The sequence below is a fragment of the Filicampus tigris genome, chromosome 10 (genome assembly GCF_054856515.1).
Source record: "Filicampus tigris isolate MCC_2025a chromosome 10, RoL_Ftig_1.0, whole genome shotgun sequence".
Lineage (NCBI taxonomy): Eukaryota > Metazoa > Chordata > Actinopteri > Syngnathiformes > Syngnathidae > Filicampus > Filicampus tigris.
The window spans coordinates 19,583,215-19,603,940 of record NC_141226.1 but is presented as its reverse complement, the minus strand read 5'-3'; the positions used below and the strand labels follow the sequence as shown (position 1 = coordinate 19,603,940).

Here is a 20,726-nt window from a genome sequence, read left to right as displayed (position 1 = left end):
CTAACAATGGTTGGAATTACGTAATAGCTGCGCCTCATGTTAAAACGACCTTCACTTTGACTTGTAATACCAAATTTAGTCGAGCGGAGGCGCTTAAACTCCGCGTAAAGCACAACAGAAAGTGGCGCTAGACGTTACGGACGCCGCAGACTTTTTCACTCGGCTTCACTTGCAGAGGTCAGCCGGTCGACCGGGCGGATTCTTTTTGCCCACCTGTCTGCCTGGCTCCGAAGGCGGAGAAGAAGACTTCACATGCACCGGTAATCATTTTTAACGCTCATTTTGTCACGTCCACAATGCAGACCGACAAACCCGTCTTCTGAGGGGCGAACGATGTGACTGCTGGACTGATTAGCTGGCTAAACGTTAGCAACTTAGCATGTAGGTGTGACGACAGAGCTATTTTCGTTTTGGCCGTTAATTTTCCCAAAACACACGAAAATGGTTTGAAACACAAACAGACTTCCACTGCGATGTGCTCCATGGAACGTATTTAAGTGGATATTCATAACTTGAGGTTCTGCGGGCTCTTAGTTGTGGCACCTTATTTTGAAATTGTATAGGAAGTATTGTGTTCATATAGGTTATTGACTAGTAATTGACTGGTATTTTACTTTTATTTTAAATGTTGATTTGTATTCAGTTTAAACAGTAGAAAAATATATTCTTAATTTGCCTGTTTTTTCCCCTCCAAATTTCAACTTTTCCCCTCAATTTGCTCATAACAATAGACAACATAACTCGTAACATAGACTTCATTATCGTAAAATGTTTTTAAAAAGTTTTCTTTTTTTCTTAAAATTGTACATATTCTCATAATCATGACTGACAGACAACCTTTTCCACCTCTTGCCAAAGTCAGCTGGGTTATGCTCCAGCTCACCTGCGAGTCTAGTGAAGGTGAACAGTACAGAAAACGAGGGAAAATAAACGTTTATAAATCAATCTGGATTTATAAATGACTCTTGATCAACACATGACAAATGTGTTGACAGTTTGTCTGACATGTTATACAGTCCACTAATGACCTTATAGCAACTTGTATACAGTACTAATGGCTGTTATGTAATAAAGTGTTATGTCCCGCTGTGCAGTTCCGGCGGCCGGCCGTGCAGCGTCATGGCTAGAGTGGCACAATGACGCACTACTCCCAGCTGTCGGCCAAGGCCGCTGCCCTGCGCGTCATCCACCTGCCACTGGCCGTGTGCGGCTCCGTGGCACAGGTACAGGTACATCAGGAGGTTAATTTACTTTTTTTTCTCCATAGCATCTCGGTGCTGTGATGTCACCGCAGAGTCTGGATGTTTGTTAGCGGAAGTTGCTAGAGTTCAGGGTAGGATTAGAGTTATACCTTGGTCAGTCCATTTATGGCTGCCAGAAGGTTTATGTTTGTTTCTGGTGTGTCACTTTCCTTCTACAAATTTTAATCTATCTCCGAAGAGGCCCTGGCAAATGCATAATAACATTACTGGATTATTAATAAAACTACACACTCTTGAAAGAGGCCCTCACAGACATGTAAAAGCAGCGGTTTTTTTTTTAAATAAAAAAAAAAAGGAAGAATATAAGTGACCCCAAACTTTTGAATTGTAGTGTAGTCTGGTGGCCCGACTCTGAGCGTCACTTGAAAATGGCAGATCTTCACCCAGCCCAGCTACTGAGTCATGGCTGGAGAAACTCCTGTGTGGGAGTGGTATTGTGTAAATTAGCTGAATTGTGGTGATGCATTTCTCAAAACTCCACATTCTCAGTAATAAGCATTTCACCTGGGTGTGCAGAGGCCCAACTATTTACAAGCCTTTAAAAAGTCAATTTTAAATATGTCCCCCTTCCTTAGATTGTGAGTGCTGGGTGCTAACACTAGCTTGTGTGTGTGTGAATGTATTTTGTCAGGTGAGCGCGGGCACCAAGAAGCTGGTTGCCGCCGCAGCCTTCGCCGCTGTCTCGCTGCTCTTCCTGGCTCGCCACTTCCAGAGGAGGCGAGGTCGCAAGAAGGCCGCATCGCCGCAATGGGATCAAGCCGCTGTTCAGTTGTTCTTCTGCTCGGCAGCACTGGAGGATGGTGAGGCAATATAGACCTGTCACAAGAGGTGGTGGGTTAAAGTAGCATTTATGGTACTGTAATGCCTTGGCATGTAGGCAAGGAGAGCCACAGTTACAGATGCACTTTCAGCCACTTACTGAATGGGACAAACAGTCAAAACACACAAATACAAACTGAACAAATACGGCAATCCTTGATCTCATTCACTATGCCACGCCCCTTAAAGGACCGCATCCAACACACGGATACAACAGCATTTGGTTGATTTCCACACTGTTGAACTTTTAGAGCATTTTGTTGTATTAAAAAAAAATCTTCCCACTCTTCTGTGCAGACAAGGGCAGTCATCAGAACATGAAGGTCACCCTCAACCCCAAGTCGGGATTCTCGGCAGGAGCACCGAGGGAGCGTTCCGAGAGTCTAGCGTCTAGCGCCGACACGTCCAGCAGCGGCACCTGCGCCTTCGAGTCCAGCTGCTGGGACCGACTGGGCGATGCCGACATCTGCAGCGTGGTCGCCACTCCTGAGAATCTCTACCTCATGGGTAAACGCTTTTGGATGCCATCTCATCCGACTGCCTTGCGGTCGGTGACTTGAAGTATGTCCTGGCAGGCATGGATTTGTTTGAAGAGGCGCTAAGGCGGTGGGAAGAGGCGTTGACGTTCAGGAGCAAGGAGGCAGATGGCGACTTGATCCCTGCGAAGACGGGAGCCGCGGATGCCGTCGCCGAGGAGAATATGGAAGTACGAGCTTCTGCATCTACATTTGTCTTCCGTCATTCCACTTTCAATAGTTCTGCAACAATGTTGAGTATTTCCTCTTTTTTTTTTTTTTTTTTCTGGCTGCAGGATGTTATCAGTGCAGAGTTTATCCTCAGGTTGAAATCGCTGCTGCAGAGGGCTTACCGCCTGCAGGGCGAGTTCGAGGGCGTATTGGGAGGCACATCGGAGCCTTGGTCCAACGCCAGCGGCCACGGTAGGTCGCTTCCACCGCCTACGTGACAAAACGACTCGATTGCGGATGCAGATGTGACGTGTTGTCTTTTGCCTGTCAGACATTTTGTCTCAAGAGGAGCAGGAGGACGCCTGCCTGAGAGACAGCATCAGCATCGCCTCCACTGACTCCTTTGTGTCTGCAGCCGAGGTGAGAAAATTCAGCGCACCTCTTTAACATTTCATGCAGGGAGGCACTCAGTCATGTGGTGTTTTGGGTGGTAGCCATTTTGCCAAATTCACATAGACTATGTTCACACTGCAGCTCAATTCCCTTTTTTTTTTTTTTTTTTTGCCCTACCTCAAAAGCCCAAAATGCACTCCATGCGGGTGGGCGAGAGTGCTCGGGAGACTACTGACACTCATCTGTGAATCTACAAAGTGGTTTTGAGTAACAGTGTTGTCTTAATATTATCACTTGAATTTAATCCCACTTGAAACATGAAGCATAAAAGTGGACATTTGTTAGTAGTAATTCAGCCACACAAATCTTTAGTAGACGTCTTCATAAAATGAGAAGATCGAGGAGCGTGGCCTCATTTCCCCAAAATATTTCTACCTCCTCCCGCCTCACTACTCTGTCAATATTAGATGATAAAAAGATGAGCCCAATTTACATCCGTAAACACTGCAGCGTAATGTCATTTAAAAACTTTTTTTTTTTTTTGCACATCATTCAACATTGTGCTTTGTGCGCGTGCATGTCACATTATGGACACGAAGCGTTCACATTAAAAGTCACTTTTTTTTTTTTGTAATGTGAACGCGTATATACAAAGATAGGATTTCACCAAAAATCCAAATTGAGCAATGGGCATCACGCCCTGCAGTGCAAACGTCACCATAGAGAGATCCTGCCAATTTTGCATCCAGCATTTATCAGCCTTTCGCACAGATGTCGCAAATTTACAGTAATAGAAGATCCACTTTTATCTACATGTGCACTTTATACACAGCCCAGAAACACGGAACATTGCAAAAATTGTGCTATCCTGCAATAAGTTGATGAAATGAGCAATTTCATTTCAGCAGCAACTGCACTTAACACAAAAGGGCAGGGGAATTTGGTATTTTTCATCGCATTTCTGTCCCGGCATTGCGAAATTCCCTCACACTCAGATAACATTCCTGCCTCTGTTTTATCCCGAGCCTTTTCTCATATTTTTTTCATCATGTTTATAAACCGTTTGTCTTCTTTGGCAGCGGTCGTCTGTATTAATATGAATGTTTCTGCTAGTTGTCAGAGCACAGGGAGCTGAGGAGCATCTACACGCTGACTTATCATCCCTTCTACGAGGAGGCCTTGCAAATGGCGGAGGAGGGCAAGATCTCATGCAGGGTGCTGCGGTAAATTAACATGTGTGACATAGGACGAGATGTCGGTCAAGATACTGAAACCAGTTTGGCTCCACATTGGTCAGGACTGAGATGTTGGAGTGCCTTGGCGACGTGGATTTCCTCGCCAAGTTGCATTGCGTGCGGCAGGCATGTCAGGTAGGTTGCGCCGATGCTCCCCGTGAGCATTTGTCGCATAGCCACAAGGGTGAAGATTGAAGTTCTGTTGTGTTTTTTTTTTTTTTTTTGTCTGCAGCTCATCCTGCGTGAAAGAACCACCAGGTTGTTTCTGGCTGACACGGGGAAGAAGATTTTGTCTTCCATCATTGTCAAAGCGCAGAAGGTACAATGGAAGTAGTAATTGAGCATTTATACAAGAAATAACGCGATAGCTGTGTGGTTTGTCAAAGTGTTGTCACAGCACATACGTTAAACAGAAATGTTGGGGGGAAAAAATGCATGCGAACTGCAATAATGAAACCACAAAGAAGAATGTGTTCTGTGGGTCCCAAAGGGTACTCCGAAGATAGCCAGCGAAAGTACCGTAGCACAACGCAAGAAGTTGGGGACTCACAGATCAGGTCACACAGCAGCGGAAGACTGCATGTGAACTGTGGTAATGAAAGCCCAGACAGGGACGGTTTTTGTACAGTAGGTCCCCAAAATCAGCACATCCGGTTATACTTGCATTTGTTTTCCACTTCAGAATAGTACCGCTAACAGATAATGGAAAATAACCAGGATCCTTCTGTATTTGGCACCAGTAAGGATCAGACAAGAGACTGGTGAGAGCAACGAAATGGAGTGCTATATGGTTAGCATTTCTAGCGCTATCTCCTACATGTGACAAAAGACTGTTCTGATTAGCAACCAGCAGTGGTTTACTCGGCCTGGACTGTGGATTTCAGAGCCCAAAGAGGTTCGAGGAGGTGTTTGAGGAGATGATGTGCTTCCTGGAGCAAGCGGAGCACTGGGAGAACACGGCGGTGGAGTTGGCCACGCGTGGCGTTAAGCACCTCAACTTTTACGACATTGTGCTGGACTTCATCCTGATGGACTCCTTCGAGGACCTGGAGAACCCGCCTGTCTCCATCCAGAACGTTGTCAACAACCGCTGGCTCAACAGCTCCTTCAAGGAGACGGTGCGGGCAGCAAAATGGCAGAGACGCCTAAGACCGCCTGAAATTCTGACCGCTTGACTTTTCTGTTTTGTGTCGTTGTTAGGCAGTGGCATCGAGCTGCTGGTCGGTGCTGAAGCAGAAGAGGCAGCACATGAAGGTTTGCGCATTCTCTTGGTTTTATCACTGGAGCTCCGGCGTTTTGTCTGTCCAGTATCCCCCCCACTTTTACAGAATAATCCTAATCCAGAGAGACCTTGTTTTTTCTTAATTTACTGATTTAAAAATCTTTCTTCCCTTATAAAATTCACTTCAATTGAACATAATGACTACATTGGGCAAATACCATTTTATTCTTGTACGATTATGACTTTTTATCCCAAAAACAAAATCGTGGACCAAAACCAACTCCCCTATTTCAAAATACTTTTATTCATTGTATTTTTTTGTTAATTTAATTTTGTGTTATGTTGTAGAATTTAATCTGTAACTTCTGGGGTTTTTTTGGGGTTTTTTTTTTTTAATTGAGTTTTTTTGTTAGTTTTCAACAGGAAAAAATATGACGCTCATAACATTACAACTTTTTTCCTCAAAACAAATGTTTATCATAACTTTTCAACTTTGTTCTCAAAAATAGACAAGATTGTTTTGTAGTTACTGTGGCATTTAGAGGTTCACCTGGTAGTTATGCTCAATTGGCGTTAGATGTTTGTCTTATCCCTGGACCCAAGTTTGAGAACCCCTGGTTTACAAATCATGAAAAAGGGCAAGCATATGCTGCCATTTACATGGAGAAATGTACATATGACTTGAGCTTCTCATCAAGCCATGTTTACTGACTCTTTTGTTAAAACAGGTTCCAGATGGCTTCATCGCCCGCTTCTACACATTGTGCGAGCAGATCAGTCCTGTTTTGGCGTGGGGCTTCTTGGGGCCCAAGAGCCCCCTGCACGACTTCTGCTGCTTCTTCAAGGTCAGTCTCAACATGGATGACGTAGTGTTTGTTGAAAAGATGAAAAATTATCGTTTGGCCAGGAAGACGTTGCCAAGCGTCACCCAAACTTTCTATCACTTAAATGGCAAAGAAACGTTACACTGGTCAGTCATTTATTTTTTTTATCAGATGCAAGTATACCTTTCTAGATATATTGTGCTGATTCGGAATATGCATTTTTTTCCTCCGGCACATCTGGCTTTCATAATAGTAAAAATAATGTCATATTTATGAATTAAGTGTTAGATTCAGCAACAAGTGGATTTTTTTCCCCCCTCAAAACATCATAGCTATAAATTACAACGCATGGTAAAATTCATATTTTGCAATAGGTCAAACTTTAAAACAAAAATGAAAAGATCTCAAAAACCTCATGTGCTATAAACTACTTTCTTTTTTCTTTTTAAATCAGCATCAAAAATACATTAAGGGACACGAAGCCATCCGATTAAAATTTGCCGTTGACCAGTATTTTTAAATACGAGGCTGATGTATATTCTCATGTATCTCATCATATTTAATAATTAAGTATCCAAATATTTTGATTTTTCTTGGTTAAAAATACGGTAACTACTTGTCCTGCAGACCCCTGCTACAATGGGTTACAAAAATGTATTTTTCTTCTTTCATTAGTTTATTGTAAATTTAAAAAAAAAAAAAAAATTAAAAGCTATTTTATGTAGTGTATGGTATCACTGAGCAGTGTCACATTTTTTGCCATGCTGTGTCTCATCAGTACTTTTTCTTTTTGTTCACCTTTTGTGACCCACCATCCCGCTTGGTGACTTAACGCATTGTGGTTTTCTAGGATCAGGTGGTGCTCTTCCTCAAGGACGTATTTGACCTAGAGAAGGTTCGCTACTCGTCCGTGGACAGCCTGGCTGAGGACATGTTGCACCTGCTGCACCGCCGCTCCGAACTCCTGCTGGCCTACCTGGGCGCAGACTCCCTGCGGCCCACCGGCTGCAACGCGGCCATGCTCAACCTCCTGCCGGCCGCCCTCATGGAGGCCCGCATGCAGTGAGTCGTTGTTAAGAGCGTACAGTATTTCCCATCATGCCATCTGTCTGAGGCTTTATTCATGCTCCACGTGGTTATTGGTGCAGCTTTTGTATCCTAAATAACCACTAGAGGGAGTCTCTGCTCATTGAGGAAGTCCAGACCAAGCCACCATCTTGAACCAGGAGTCCCTGCTCTTTTCTTTACATTCACTTGTATTGAGAGATAATTCTGGTTGGCGCCAATAATCGTAATATTAAATATTATATATTAAAATTATTGATTTTGACAGATTGCTTAAAAACAGACATGAAGTTATGATACAAGGCACATTGTGTAATTGAGGCTTTCACATTACTTAAGTGCCTCTGAGGTAGGAAGTCATAATATTGTATGTGTCGCTTACTGTTAGACATCGACACACCTTAAATTGGAAGTCAACCCCATAATTTTCTTTACAATATGTTCTAGGCGCCTCCACACGGCTTTCTGATTAATATTGCGTTTATGGAATGAGTTAAGCAGTAAAATGCACCCATTTTTGTTCCATCTCGGGGGGGTTGACCATTTTGCCACTTACTGTCAACTGAAAATGACATCACAGTTGCTTAGGTGAAGACCAATCACGGCTCAGCTTCAGAAAACAGGTGGACCGTGATTGGTCATCACCCGAGCAACTGATTTTGCTGTTTAACTCATTTTCCACAAACGCAATATTAATCAGAATGCCGTGTTTTGACTTGTGGAGGTTCATAGATGTTTTTGTAAAGTATTTTTTGGAGGTTGACTTCCCCTTTGAATATATCACCTGTTGTATTGTGAGATAATGTCATTTAAGGTATGTTTCTGCGCCGGGAGCATATCAAAGAGACAATATGGTATTAACAACCACCATTTGTTGTTATTGCTAAAAAAAAATAAATAAATAAGTGTGCTCATGTTTCAAGTCTCAATAGAAATGAGTGAAGTAGCGGGGCAGGACTCCCAGTTCAAGATGACGCTGCACGTCGCTCCAATCTTTACCCCCAGGTCCAGATTCCATATTGTTATTAAATGAATATTGTATATGGCCGTGACACTGCAATTATATCTATCATGCAAAAATAAACCCTGTGTATTTATCATATACATAGTGAAACATCCAAAGTGGAATACGGTTCTGTGACACTGACTTCTAAGTTGTTTCCAAACAATTTCTATTATAAGAAATGTGAATCACTTGAACTGTGAAGGCAATATGATGTTTTAAGCAACACTTTAACTGCCATACTTGTTTAAAAAGTGTAACACTGCACTATACAATTACAAAGTCAAACTACTCACCATTTGAAGACACTTGACAGGCACAGGCGGAGCGATACTGTCACCTAGGGTACTGTCGTTGAGATTTTAATGTCTTCAAAAGTCATTTCTTGCACTACATCTTTGCCATCACTTGTACCAATGTGGTTGCATCCGAAAAAGCGCTGAAAAATATGTCTTTTGTCACATTTTGTTTGAACTCCAAATTGTGCCATATCCACCAAGTTGTTTTTTTTTTAAAACCAGAGCTCCAGTTACACATTTTAGGAAGACAAAAATGCTTGTCAACCAGGAGGTATCCAATCATCAATTAAAGTTCAAACACACTGGATACTAAATGAGGTGCTTTTTGCCTAATTGAAATCATTTTATCCCTACTTAAAACTGAGTTCAAGTTGAAAAAAATCATTTATGAAATGCACGTTAAGTAGAATATTTATTTTAGTACACATACTATGTATAGGATATTTTTACAGTCTTTCATTTGTGGCCAGAATTTATTGTATACAACTAGATATATTTGTTGTACTGTACATCCAGGATATAACTGTTTAAAGGGCATTTTGATGTGTGGTGCAATAGGTTGACCGCAAAGGGGAAATTTTAATGGTCACAAAATGTCCACAAGAGTCCATTTTGGGCCTGTTGTCTTCACTGCTGCACAAGTATGTTACATCATGCTCTCCAAGTTAAATAAAAGGTCCTGAACAAGTGACGCTCGTGATTTGTAGCTAAATGTTTTGGATCTTGGATGTTTTGATCCACGTTCAAAGTATTCTGTGTTTCCATGTTACAAACAAATAAATGCTGATCAGTCTATCATTTGATCTCATGAGCCAGTTAGTCATCAGATTCGTTTGTGACACCTTTATTATTATGAATGCACATTACAGTGGGAGTGAGCATATAATACAACACTTTTACCTCTAGAAGGCTTCGTCCTGGCTAAATACTACCCCCCCCACCCGGCTAAATATCCGCCCCCCACCCACCCTCTTATAAAAGGCAGAGCCTTAGTGGGACATTTCAATGACACAACACAACATGTTCAAAGTTCAGTTCCTGTCCTCATCCAACTTTCTAAAGCAGTCATTGCAACAACCATCAGACGACTTAATATAAATGACAACCATCAGACGACTTTAAAATCACCATGGCAGCATTAAAACAGTCAACCCGATCAGAAAACATGCCTCGCTTGCACTTTTTGCAGTCACAAAAATTACATGACTTTTTAATTGGGTCTGTTTTTTTTGTTTTTTTTTTTTACCTTAAGCACTGGAGCTCTTGCCCGGCCTACGCTCGGCAGAAACTACCACAGGCTCTGATTCTAGCGCCTAAGCTTGCAGCGTCCTCCAACACTGTGAGCGAGAAGTGAAGGCGTATCAATGAGTACGTCAGCACTGCGCTTTTAACAGAATACACACCACCAGAAAAACATTGGTCAACATCACTTTTTTCTTCAGAAAATGGCCCTACCTATGGATACCTGCAGCAGCTGTACATGACATGCACGATAAAAATTTTTTTTAAAAATCATGAAAGGCCTGTCATATTATGCTTAACGCAATATTTCCTCAAAACCAACCAGTTTATACTTTTGAGTCAAGTCCACAAAGTCGTACAAGTCATAGGTGTCACTTTTCAATTCAGCATGAATTCATTGACAGGGTGAGCATTTCTTTGGAAAACTGGCCAAATCGACCAACGACAGTGGAACCTCCAAAGCGGAACAAATTGTTGTGGGTTCACTTAGAAGTTGTTCACCAAACAACCAGGACACATTTGGCAATTTACTAGGCACCAGCATCAAAATGACAAGACAGTTGCAACCGTCCTCTCAGGGATCGTGTTCCTGTCAGTTTGACCTGGATCTGTCACGTAGCCACAAGTGTCAAAAACAAAACTACGATCCTGCTCAGTTCATTACTAATCATTTGCAGACCCGGGAAAAAAAAAAACACTACATAACTTTTCTATCGTATTTCTTCCAGAGGTCAAATGGGGTAATTTTGACCTGGCATATTTTTATAGAAAAAAGAAAAAAAGGAGCTGGAGCTAGGTATGGTCCTCCAATTGCTATGTAAGTGTAAATAAAGGCATCGTTTGTATACCATAAAATGAAGGGACTCAATATGTGGGAACAACTGAAACATATCATGATAGAACATTGTGCAAACATGGTATCACTAGTACACTTCCATCTCCCCCTCCCCCGCAAAAGCATAGTTGAGACATTTATACTCTTTCACTGGACAATTCATTTCTATGGTTTGACAATTATCAAGCCAGTGCATATTTGTCCATAAAATAATGATTTTTTTTTTCATCTTTGGAGGTTCCACTGTATTTCAATATTGGTTCCTTAGGCTTTGCTTACCTGGGTTACTGCAGCAGAACCTAAGGTGCAAGGTCTGGGGGGGTTGGGGGGGAACACTGCAAAGATCAGATATATATTGCACTATATAGATATATATTTGCAGTCAATATGATTTCTAATTTCTGATCTGGTCATTTCAAATCAAATTGCCTTAATAAACAACAGTGCTCATTCAAATCAAAAATCAATCAATATTCATGTGACGAGTCCACAACTCAGTATGACATGCTCAAATAACATTGGTAAGACGAGGGCTAAATAAGCATGCTACGCTGTACATCATCTTGATCAGCGGCCATTTTGTAAAATGAGAGAAGGGGGAGGGTGGGGCATTTAAAGAACAGTCAGCAACAACAACCGAACGAGCGTAACCGACATTCAATCAACGGCACTAAGATTGTGTCTGACGCAAGCGCAACAGTCACGAGTCTACGCCTGGTTTCACAACAGCGCATACTTACCCAAAGACAAAAGGGAGGGGAAATGGCAAAAAATATAATCGATACTTTGCAAGCAACATTAGGCTCAGTGGTCAGTTGGGGTACTTACAGGACAGGAGGGCTGAACTTGGACGTGGACTGCGTTAGCTGCCCCCTGCCCAAGCCAACAGAGCTCAATGCTCGTAATGGATATGACACTAACAGCAGTGGCACAGCAAAAAATAGACTTTTTTGCATGTTTTTATCATTTTAAAAAAATGTGTGCATGTTAAAAGTACATTGGGCAGGACAAAAAAAAATGCATCATACAATTTACCTGACTGTCCTGGAAGAAAAGTAAGGTAACGCTAATGAAAATAGGCAACATTTCTTTGCAATCACTTTCCAAGAGGGGATTAAAAAAAAAAAAAAAAATTCTTGCTTACCACTTTTCTACACTCGCCTGTGGAGGAGGAAGTGTCTACACGTCAAGGCAAAAACAATGACATGTGCATACTAGCTCGACAACTTTAAACAACAACAACAACAACGCACACGAGTCGTCTGGTTCAAGTCATCAAGAGAGAAAGCATGGCAGCAAACAGCAAGCGTCAATCAACAAGCGTCTTGTAGACAGTTGGAGAGAAACAGGAGAGCATCGCCTTGTGTCAACCCACAAGTGGCCCGCTAGTTGCTAACATAACATCCCGCCCTCTTCTTCTCACTAAGGTGAGCCCCAACTTACCAACACAGAAGGTTTCAGTTTGTTTTATTGCAAAAAACACAACAGGCAATAAGCATTGTTTTTTCCTTTTAAAACTGAGATGATTTACATGGTAATGTCTACAGTTCAATCAAACATGACTTCTAACCACATTTAATGTAGATACAGGGCTGGAATGACCATATGAGTTGAGTTGTCTCACTAAAAACAAAACATTTACAAGAAAAACAAAAATATTTAAATGGAGGGGAGAGGACATGCTCGCCGGGTAATTTGCCATCTATGTGAATGAAACACTTTCAAACCAAGGAAATTTTAAGATCTTCACCGAGGCGTCTGCATCCAAACATTTAACAAAGGATTTGTGTTCGACAATGAAGCATTTACGTTATGTCCACTTCGCATTACTGGCCCTGTGCAGGAGAAATACATAGAAGATACAATGCATGTTAACAGCGGGAAAAAAACCAGCGGACATCCTGTGCAGGGAGGAAAGTTTTTGTTAGAACGCTGCTGGCTGCTGCTCACACCGGAACCCTGTAAAGCCTGCAGGAGCGAGGGGGGGTTAGGAAGCTATATTGGACTATTCCGTGCAGATGGTTATTCACTATAAGGAGAAGGGGGTGCGTACCTGAGGGGCTTGTGGTGCCGCTCCCATGGTCTGTGGGTTGCCTGTGCCGTAGTACGCTGCCTGCTGCCGGTAATATTCAGCCCAGGCGGCGCTGTAGTCCGGCTGTCCGCCGGGTTGGGTGGTGGGGGCCGCAGCGGCCGCTGGTGCTGCCGCCTGAGGGGCCGCTTGACCTAGGAGGAGGGGACAGGACGGGAGACTTGATGGCAAGGCACAACAAAATAAAATGGCACTATGCTATGTTTACAATAATAATTAAAACTCTGTTTCCCAAACTAACATGCATAAAATTGAAAGAGGCGGACAGGTATAATTTCACATCTACATTTGAATACAAAAGGTTTCAATATGAAAACCGCCTATAAAATGAAGCGTCTAAGGCTGAAGAATAAAAAAATGTTTTAAAGAAATGTAATACTTCCATGCCCTGATGAACTACTTTTAGTATAGTATAGTAATAGTGCCTGGTTCCAACTTGGGTGTGGCTTACAAGAGAATGAAAAGCAGGTCTAACTGGAAACTAAAAGTCCCTAAGAAATTAATCAACTTATAATACATGCTGATTGTAAGAAAACCTTGAAACTGATATGATACTTGGTCTTTGCTTTAAACGACTAAGTGTTTGAATGTCTATACGGATGCGTTCTATTTGTAAGAAGGGGAACGAACCCGCCACCCATGTCTCTGAGCGGGGGTCAGAAACCTTTTGCCTTTTGTCTAGGGAAGCTGCGGAAGCAACATCTCTACTACAGAGTGCTGCATGAGGGGCGCAGCCACCCAACTTTTACAACTTGATGTAAAACAACTCACCTTGTTTCTTATAATACTCCTCCCAGGCTTTAGTGTAGTCCTGCGGTTGTTGATTTTGTTGACCTGCACAAAGAACACATGTGGTTTGTCAGTGTGTGGCGCAGTAGTCCGGCGGCGGCAGGAGTAGCAGCAGCAGCAGCATTCAGGCAACATCCCACACGTAACAATGAGTAAACACAGTCGGTATAGCAATGAGACAATCATAGCACGTCCAATCCATAAGAACAAATACATCTTGGAAACAAAAGACTACTCCTAAGCGCATGAAAAGGTGGTTCAGTCCAGGAGACATTGAGAGTGGTGCAGTCTAAACAGCACAGGCTGCTCAAGGTCTAACTGAGTGGAGGTGCACTAAAAAAAAAATATTACACTCCACTGAGGGCCTGAAATACTGACTATCCAGACCTGCTGATAAAAAAAAAAAAAAAAGCGTATTGACAGCCTAGTTGCTGTTTAGACTGACGCATGTTAAAATAGGTGTACACTGAGACTACGTTCATATACCCATTTTCTTGTAATAATCCTCCCAGGCCTTGGTGTAATCTGCCTGTCCACTCTGACCTGCAGCCTGTGGGTCACCTGTTAAAAAAAACGGTACTTGTAATTCGTCAATCATTCCGAGCAGGCCTTCCTCCTCCACGGGGCTCAACCTAAAGATGGCGGAGGACTCTAGCTGTCCCTAACATTTATATATATAAAAAAAAAAAAGAGGGGGGAAGGGAAAACTTGTCTCCTGTCAACCAAAACCAGCTAAAACCTAATGACCTGTGAACTTACTCGTTAGCTACACTACGCGTTCACGCTGGCACCGCAGGGATGAGCATTACCTTGACCGTTGGATTGAGTGGTGCCCGGCGCGCCGCTGGACGGCGTCATGGGAGCCTGAGGCTGCTGGCCATACTGGGCATAGTAGGCCGCCCACGCGGCGGCGTTAGCGTCAGCTGCTGCTTTGTCTGAACCCATAGTGAAGAAGAACAAAAACTTTTAGACAAAATTATCATCATTAACGCTCATGTGAGAGATGTCAGATCCTTACTTGGATCAGGCTGTCCTTGCTGCCAGTGCGGGTAGCCATTGCCCCACCCCTGAGGTTGGTAAGGTGCCGGGGGACCACTAATCAAAGGACAACAGGTGAATTTAACAAAATTGTTACACTTCAAAGTTTACATGAAAACAAGTAGTAACTTACTGTGGTCCTGGGGGTCCCTGGTTGTAAGGCCCAGGGTTGTATGGACCCATCGGAGCACCAGGTGGTCCTGGAGGGCCTGGAGGACCGTGTGGGCCCGGACCTCCATGTGGACCAGGCGGCCCATGTGGGCCACCCATTGGAGTGACGGGTCCCTGAAAGGACAGAAATACAAAGAAAAGAAAAAAAACCATTCAAATGAGGGATACAGTCAGAAATCATGCCAGTGATTCCGTCCATTTTCATCAAAAGTTCCAGTGACTTTTAGTTATTGGCAATTATGACCTCAAAATATTGAGTATGCAAACAACTGTAGGCTTTCCAAAATGGCAGCGAGTAGTTATTAGGTTTAGGTACCGATAGAGGAACCGGGAATAACGTTCCAGTTCTCCCAGACTGGTTCAGATTTTAAAATGTTGGTGCTCCATTTCAATTCCTACTTAGCCGCGCAGCAGCAGCACAAATTAAGATAGAAACCAGAATCGAATCGAGGAACTGGAAATGGTCCGAATTCAAATGATGCCCAACCCTAGTAGTTATCCAACCAGATATGACCAGCACTGCAAACCACTAGTCACTAAGGTTCCGGGCACCACCACGCCCAGTTGGTACTATCTACGACTATTTGTGCTGCCCTCAAGCTGTGTATTCCTTGGCACTTATAAATCATCAGAAAAGTCATCTCGTCAATCGTCCCATTCCGTACAATTTGGTTCACCAAAGGTTCGGGGGCAACTCCTGCAGTGGGGATTGGTCATAAGTCTGTGGAGGGAACCCTAAACTCGCCAACCCTGCTGTAGTTTGACACCCTTGACTCACCCCAATCTTCTCCTCTACCAGCTGCCTGGCATAGTCGATCTGCTGGGGCGAGCCTCTGACGGTGAACATCTTGACGTTGGGGTCAGAGTTGGGAGGAGGATTCCTCTGCAGCTCAATCCTGGCCCCCGACTGCTGGCTGATTCCTTTGATGGTCTCACCGCCTGGAGGGCAATTCATACATGATTTGTATCCAATCAGAGTGGTCCGCCAAAAGGTGAGCACTAGGGGGCAAGATTGCCTTTTCCGATGATTAGGCCAGTCTTCATGGTGGGGACGGTGAAGGAGAACTCTTGGAGGCCACCAGGGGGCCCCATGTTCCAATTGCCCTGCCCACGCCCTCGGCCTCTGCCGCCACCGCCGTGGCCCGGAGGCCCGCCAGCCTGGACGCTCCTCAGCAGGTCTGAGATGATTTCAGCTGCATGCTGAGCCTGGTCAGGAGGACCCATGATCTGTGCTATCCTGTCTGGTGCGCTGCCGTCATCTAGAAGATAAGAACAAGGAGATTAGAAACGTTTCTTATCTTTCACATATTTCCTCTTGACATGTTTATTAGGCGTTGGTCTCAGAAAAATAGGGTTAGGTGATCCATCAGCGTGTCAGCGTGGTGCATGAGTTTTAATCATTGACCAACATTCCTAAAAAGGCATTCATAGTGGTGGTGGTGGTGGTGATGATAACTGACCTGGTTTAAACTGGATTCTGACCCCCGTGTCGCTCTGGATCTTTTTGATCATCTCTCCGCTTCTGCCGATGACAATGCCGACTGCAAACCGAGGAACGGGAACCTTGAGGAGGAAAACACGCATGGTGAAGTCAAGCTCGAAAAGGCCCGTCCTTTCAGAAAGGCACTTGACTCACATCTAATGTCTCGCCACCACCACCGCCGCCGCCTCCGATTCTGGAGCCGTACTCGCCCCTCTGCTCTCTGAATCCCTGGTCTCTGATCAGCTCCATCACCATGTCTTTGGCTTGCTGTACAAAGTTCATTTTATGTGAAACCAGTCACAGGTGTATTGCACAACATTTTTTCCTTGATTCCAGTTCATTCACCCATTTTGTTGTTAATTTGATATTGTTTAGTGTATAAAAAAATACGAAACAACAATCAAGCAATATCTGCTACTCAACCTTTTTGAAACTTATTTCGTTACTGGTTTGCATTGTTTTCCCGAGTAAAAGCAGATGTTTATAAATGTAGTATTTTGATTGACCCATCAAGGCCTAAAACGCCTGGCGAAACATCTCTCAAAAATTTATGGGCGACTTTAGAATCACCCTCGAAAACCTGAAGTTGTCACAGAAATTCAATACCTACAAACTTATTGATATCTCCGTAGCAGATAGAAACATAATTCCAAAAGGATTTGAGTTTAGACATGTGGCTTTCACACAGGCCTGAGTTTATTATTTACTGCTTCAATCAAAAATGTAAAAATAAAGCGTCAGTGCAAGAGAAGCACTATTTTTAATTTTTTTTTTTAAATCCAGAGGTAATTACTATCCCCTATTCTGTTACAAAGCCGTCGATTTCGTCATTGCCTACAAACATATCTTAACCATACATCACGTTCGATAGGTTCAAAGTCCACAAGTGTGTCGTCTATATCACTATCGTCACTTATTTCAGAGCTCCCGCAATGGACGCCATTACTGTTCGAAAAAATTCTGGGACATCCTCCGAGGGCTCACGACACCGTCATGTGTATATTCTGATGCATTTAATTGGCTAAGATACCGAGAATTGGTTAAAAAAATAAATAAATAATCCGCTCTCCCGGCTCTAAATGTAGAAAGACACACCGGCGCTCTCTAGTGGTACAAACGGGGTTATGCACTCCTGGCCTAAATGGGTAAAACAAAAACTTATGCAGAAATCAGAGAATTACAGTTGTGAGGCTGAACTGAATTTGAACATTTAAAATCACATAATTAAAATAGTTGTCGATAAATGTGATCATTGACCAATTGATTTATTTTGACACCTCAAGAAAAAAAGGATTATAACCCACCTGAACTTTAAAGGGTTCTCCCGAAATACGGAGGGGTTTGTCCGCGCCTGTGTTTTGGGGGCCATCTTGAATCATGACCATCTTCACTCCAGCTCTTTCCTGCAATGTAACAGTCAACAAGTTAAGATACACTTCACATGAATTTTTACTTATGAGACAGTCAAAACGCTCACCTGAAGACTCTTGATGGTCTCACCTCCCTTGCCAATGACGAGGCCGGCTTTAGAGGCAGGGACCATAATCTCCTGAACCGTCATGCCCGGACCATCGTTGTGGTGGAACGCTGGGGACGGTCGTCCCTTCTCGACGATCTCCGTGAGCAGCCTCTTTGCTGTCCTGTTGGGAAGACGACAACCAAGGTCACACACCATTGCAGCGTGATTATCAAAAAACATGACTCTTGTGAATTAAAAAGCACTCACTGAATGGCGTCAGGTCCTCCCGTCAATGTCACTGACCTATCGGGCATCCCTCCACTGTCTACAGCACAGAAAGCGTATTTAAAACATTGCAAGCAAAAATATGAATTCCTCTGACTCAACACTAAACTCACCAGGGGCGATCTGTATTTTGCATCCCGATTCCTGCTGCAGACGCGATATTTGTTCACCGCCTCGTCCGATAACTAGACAAAAGGACAAAGTGTCAGTGCATTTGACAGCAGAAACAACAGATAGTCGCAAGCAAGTGAACTTACTGAATCCAACCATGCCGTCAGGAACCTTGAATTCCTCTGATATTGATCTGAAGGTGGGAGGGGGGAAAAACAGATTTAGCACAAGGCAATGTTTAAGGAAATTCTATTGAGCTCACCTAGGGGGGCCGCCCATTCCTCCCATAGCAGAAAAAGCTAAAAAATAAACAAAATTATTTAATACAACCACATTACAAACAATCCACTTGAATGTGCAGATGACTCACCGTCATTGGTCGCCACTTTCTTTGTCTCTGGTTGGTCTGTGATGATGTGATAAAACAACCATCATTACAATTGTCCTAACACCGTCTTTTACCCTCACTTACTGGAAATCATTGGTCAGCATTGACCAGATGGCAGTTTTAAGGCAAGTGGGACAACCACACCAAGTACAGCTTGAAAATATTCACTGAACTTGAGTTCAAATAACAGTAAGTGCATCTGAGAATTCACCATGAATATGGAAACATTTAAAAATACTACAGCCCGTCAACAATTCACTCTTTTGCAGGGATATTCAGCATTACATTGTCTATTAAAACCAGGTGGTGCTGGCTTCTATCAAGTGACATTACCAAGGATACACACAAACTGCTAATCAGTCCATTTTTAAAATGTCCATCTCTTCTAATCAAGGCTCGATTATCAGAGTTCTCAAAGGTTATCCTGTGGGGTGGAGTGTTAAAAGGTATTTCTCCTCCCCGATATACTCTTAAGCAGTTGAAGCAGACGATCCTAAATTGAACAATTATTCTCCTTTGTATTTTCCAGTATTCTGGATGTCCTGTGCCACCTTGCTACTTCTCACAGGGGAGTCTAGGTACTACGACAGACATCTGGTTTGGGGGAGGAGACGGGCTGTTGAAGGGTACGCTATAGCTGTGATAAGCCATTTATGTTGGTCATCTGGAGTACACTGTAGGACACTATGTAGTCTCACTTTTGAAAATGGGTATAGATATTAAAACATTGCTTGTATAACTTGCTTTGAGTTACATTTGGCATATCCTATTGCATACGTTTGATTTATAGACCAAAAAAAAACATTGTTATGAAAGCTATTGCATCAAATCTTGAGTTAGAACGCAGTGTTAGTTACATTAATCATGCCTTTTCAGAGCAAAACGTGCATTGTGATTAATCCGTGAAAGGAAATGAGTTAAAACACATCTGCTTGGTTAATACAGTTAATAAACTACAACATACAGCAGGCAAGCATTGAATCACTGAACTGGCATGGAATCGATTTGAGCCACTGACCGATATTCAGGTTAGGCATGGGAAAATACCCACCAGCGTCCTCCAGAGGCCTTTTTTGGCCTCCGTAGCCAAACTCGGTTGTCGGGGGTGCCGCAACGCCATCGCTGCCAATTTTTGCTGCGATCTGAAACACATTATGTCGATCAAAACAAACAAATAACTACAACATTGTGGTCACATGCATTCTTTGAAGTAGCGGTTATGTCTGTCCAAGCACACGCGGCCTTGTGCAACACTCGCCTTCGGAAGTCTGGACCAACAAAAGGAATGCTTCTTACGCATATGGTAGCACGTTCAGACTTACTTCTGCGCGCATATTTTAGCATATCCATCTTGTCTATATATTTGCGCGGCCACATAATGACAACATGTCCAGTCGTGTGGCAGAAATTTTCGGTAACCGCCGTTGTGGCGTCATGTTAGCATACCTCGAGGAGAGGCCAGAAGGAGAGCGGTGGAGGGGGAGGGGAAATAAAAAAAAACCCGAAATCTGACATTCCCGAGCCGAAAACGACACCGTGGTAGACTCAAAAGAACGCCGGGACTTTGCTCACCTGTCGTGCTCGCTGGAGAGCGTCTTTAAAAGCGTCATTCATTCCGCCGCCGCTGGACGGGGGAGCCACGCTGCTGTAGTCCGCCATATCTTCGGCAAGCTGTGTCTCTCTTCTCTTCGACGCGACAAGATGGCGGGTTACGTACGCGGGAGGATGACGGAACAGCTCCCGAGAAAACGGGTTAGTCTCGCGATAGTTGGTGCGCGCGCTACTCGATGATAGATAGATAGATAGATAGATAGATAGATAGATAGATAGATAGATAGATAGATAGATAGATAGATAGATAGATAGATAGATAGATAGATAGATAGATAGATAGATAGATAGATAGATAGATAGATAGATAGATAGATAGAATCACTCAGCAGAGAGGGAGCTACTGTCCCTTTCCAAAGCATTGGAATCAGTTCTTTTGATTTTGTTGTATACTGAAGACATTTGAGTTTCAGATCA

At 43.2% G+C, this 20,726-nt stretch overlaps 2 protein-coding genes across 5 annotated transcripts; one reads left to right on the top strand and one right to left on the bottom strand.

The window, feature by feature from the left end:
* Positions 1-73: 73 nt before the first annotated feature.
* Positions 74-9,619, top strand: miga1 (mitoguardin 1). Of its 2 annotated transcripts, none has more exons than XM_086043963.1 (14): positions 74-260; positions 1,095-1,223; positions 1,894-2,062; positions 2,379-2,588; positions 2,657-2,787; positions 2,893-3,019; positions 3,099-3,187; positions 4,274-4,383; positions 4,458-4,530; positions 4,628-4,714; positions 5,280-5,513; positions 5,596-5,649; positions 6,346-6,462; positions 7,292-9,619. In XM_086043963.1, exons 2-14 carry the CDS (start codon positions 1,137-1,139, stop codon positions 7,505-7,507), a joined length of 1,704 nt encoding a protein of 567 aa, XP_085900089.1. In that variant the 5' UTR covers positions 74-260; positions 1,095-1,136; the 3' UTR covers positions 7,508-9,619. The 2 variants fall into 2 exon arrangements, with proteins under 2 accessions (XP_085900089.1, XP_085900087.1); XM_086043961.1 differs by having other exon boundaries at positions 1,095-1,229.
* Positions 9,620-9,636: 17 nt separating this feature from the next.
* On the bottom strand, positions 9,637-20,439 carry fubp1 (far upstream element (FUSE) binding protein 1). 3 transcript variants are annotated; one of them, XM_086043958.1, is made up of 20 exons: positions 20,271-20,439; positions 19,717-19,840; positions 18,681-18,716; positions 18,573-18,609; positions 18,457-18,503; positions 18,313-18,384; positions 18,182-18,239; positions 17,933-18,095; positions 17,760-17,858; positions 16,609-16,722; positions 16,433-16,535; positions 15,989-16,231; positions 15,751-15,911; positions 14,935-15,086; positions 14,782-14,858; positions 14,573-14,698; positions 14,250-14,324; positions 13,746-13,808; positions 12,939-13,108; positions 9,637-11,220 (listed from the first exon to the last, which is right to left on the bottom strand). In XM_086043958.1, exons 1-20 carry the CDS (start codon positions 20,355-20,357, stop codon positions 11,185-11,187), a joined length of 2,043 nt encoding a protein of 680 aa, XP_085900084.1. In that variant the 5' UTR covers positions 20,358-20,439; the 3' UTR covers positions 9,637-11,184. The 3 variants fall into 3 exon arrangements, with proteins under 3 accessions (XP_085900084.1, XP_085900085.1, XP_085900086.1); XM_086043959.1 differs by having other exon boundaries at positions 19,750-19,840; XM_086043960.1 differs by lacking the exon at positions 14,250-14,324 and having other exon boundaries at positions 19,750-19,840.
* Positions 20,440-20,726: the final 287 nt, after the last annotated feature.

Coding starts and splice junctions, on each gene's coding strand:
- miga1 (XM_086043961.1), top strand. CDS start 1,137: ATGACGCACTACTCCCAGCTGTCGGCCAAGGCCGCTGCCCTGCGCGTC. Junction 2,589..2,656: donor TGAGAATCTCTACCTCATGG/GTAAACGCTTTT, acceptor ATGTCCTGGCAG/GCATGGATTTGTTTGAAGAG. Junction 4,715..5,279: donor TCATTGTCAAAGCGCAGAAG/GTACAATGGAAG, acceptor TGTGGATTTCAG/AGCCCAAAGAGGTTCGAGGA.
- fubp1 (XM_086043958.1), bottom strand. CDS start 20,357: ATGGCGGACTACAGCAGCGTGGCTCCCCCGTCCAGCGGCGGCGGAATG. Junction 17,859..17,932: donor AGACCATCAAGAGTCTTCAG/GTGAGCGTTTTG, acceptor GTTACATTGCAG/GAAAGAGCTGGAGTGAAGAT. Junction 13,809..14,249: donor GGATTATTACAAGAAAATGG/GTATATGAACGT, acceptor TTCTTTGTGCAG/GTCAACAAAATCAACAACCG.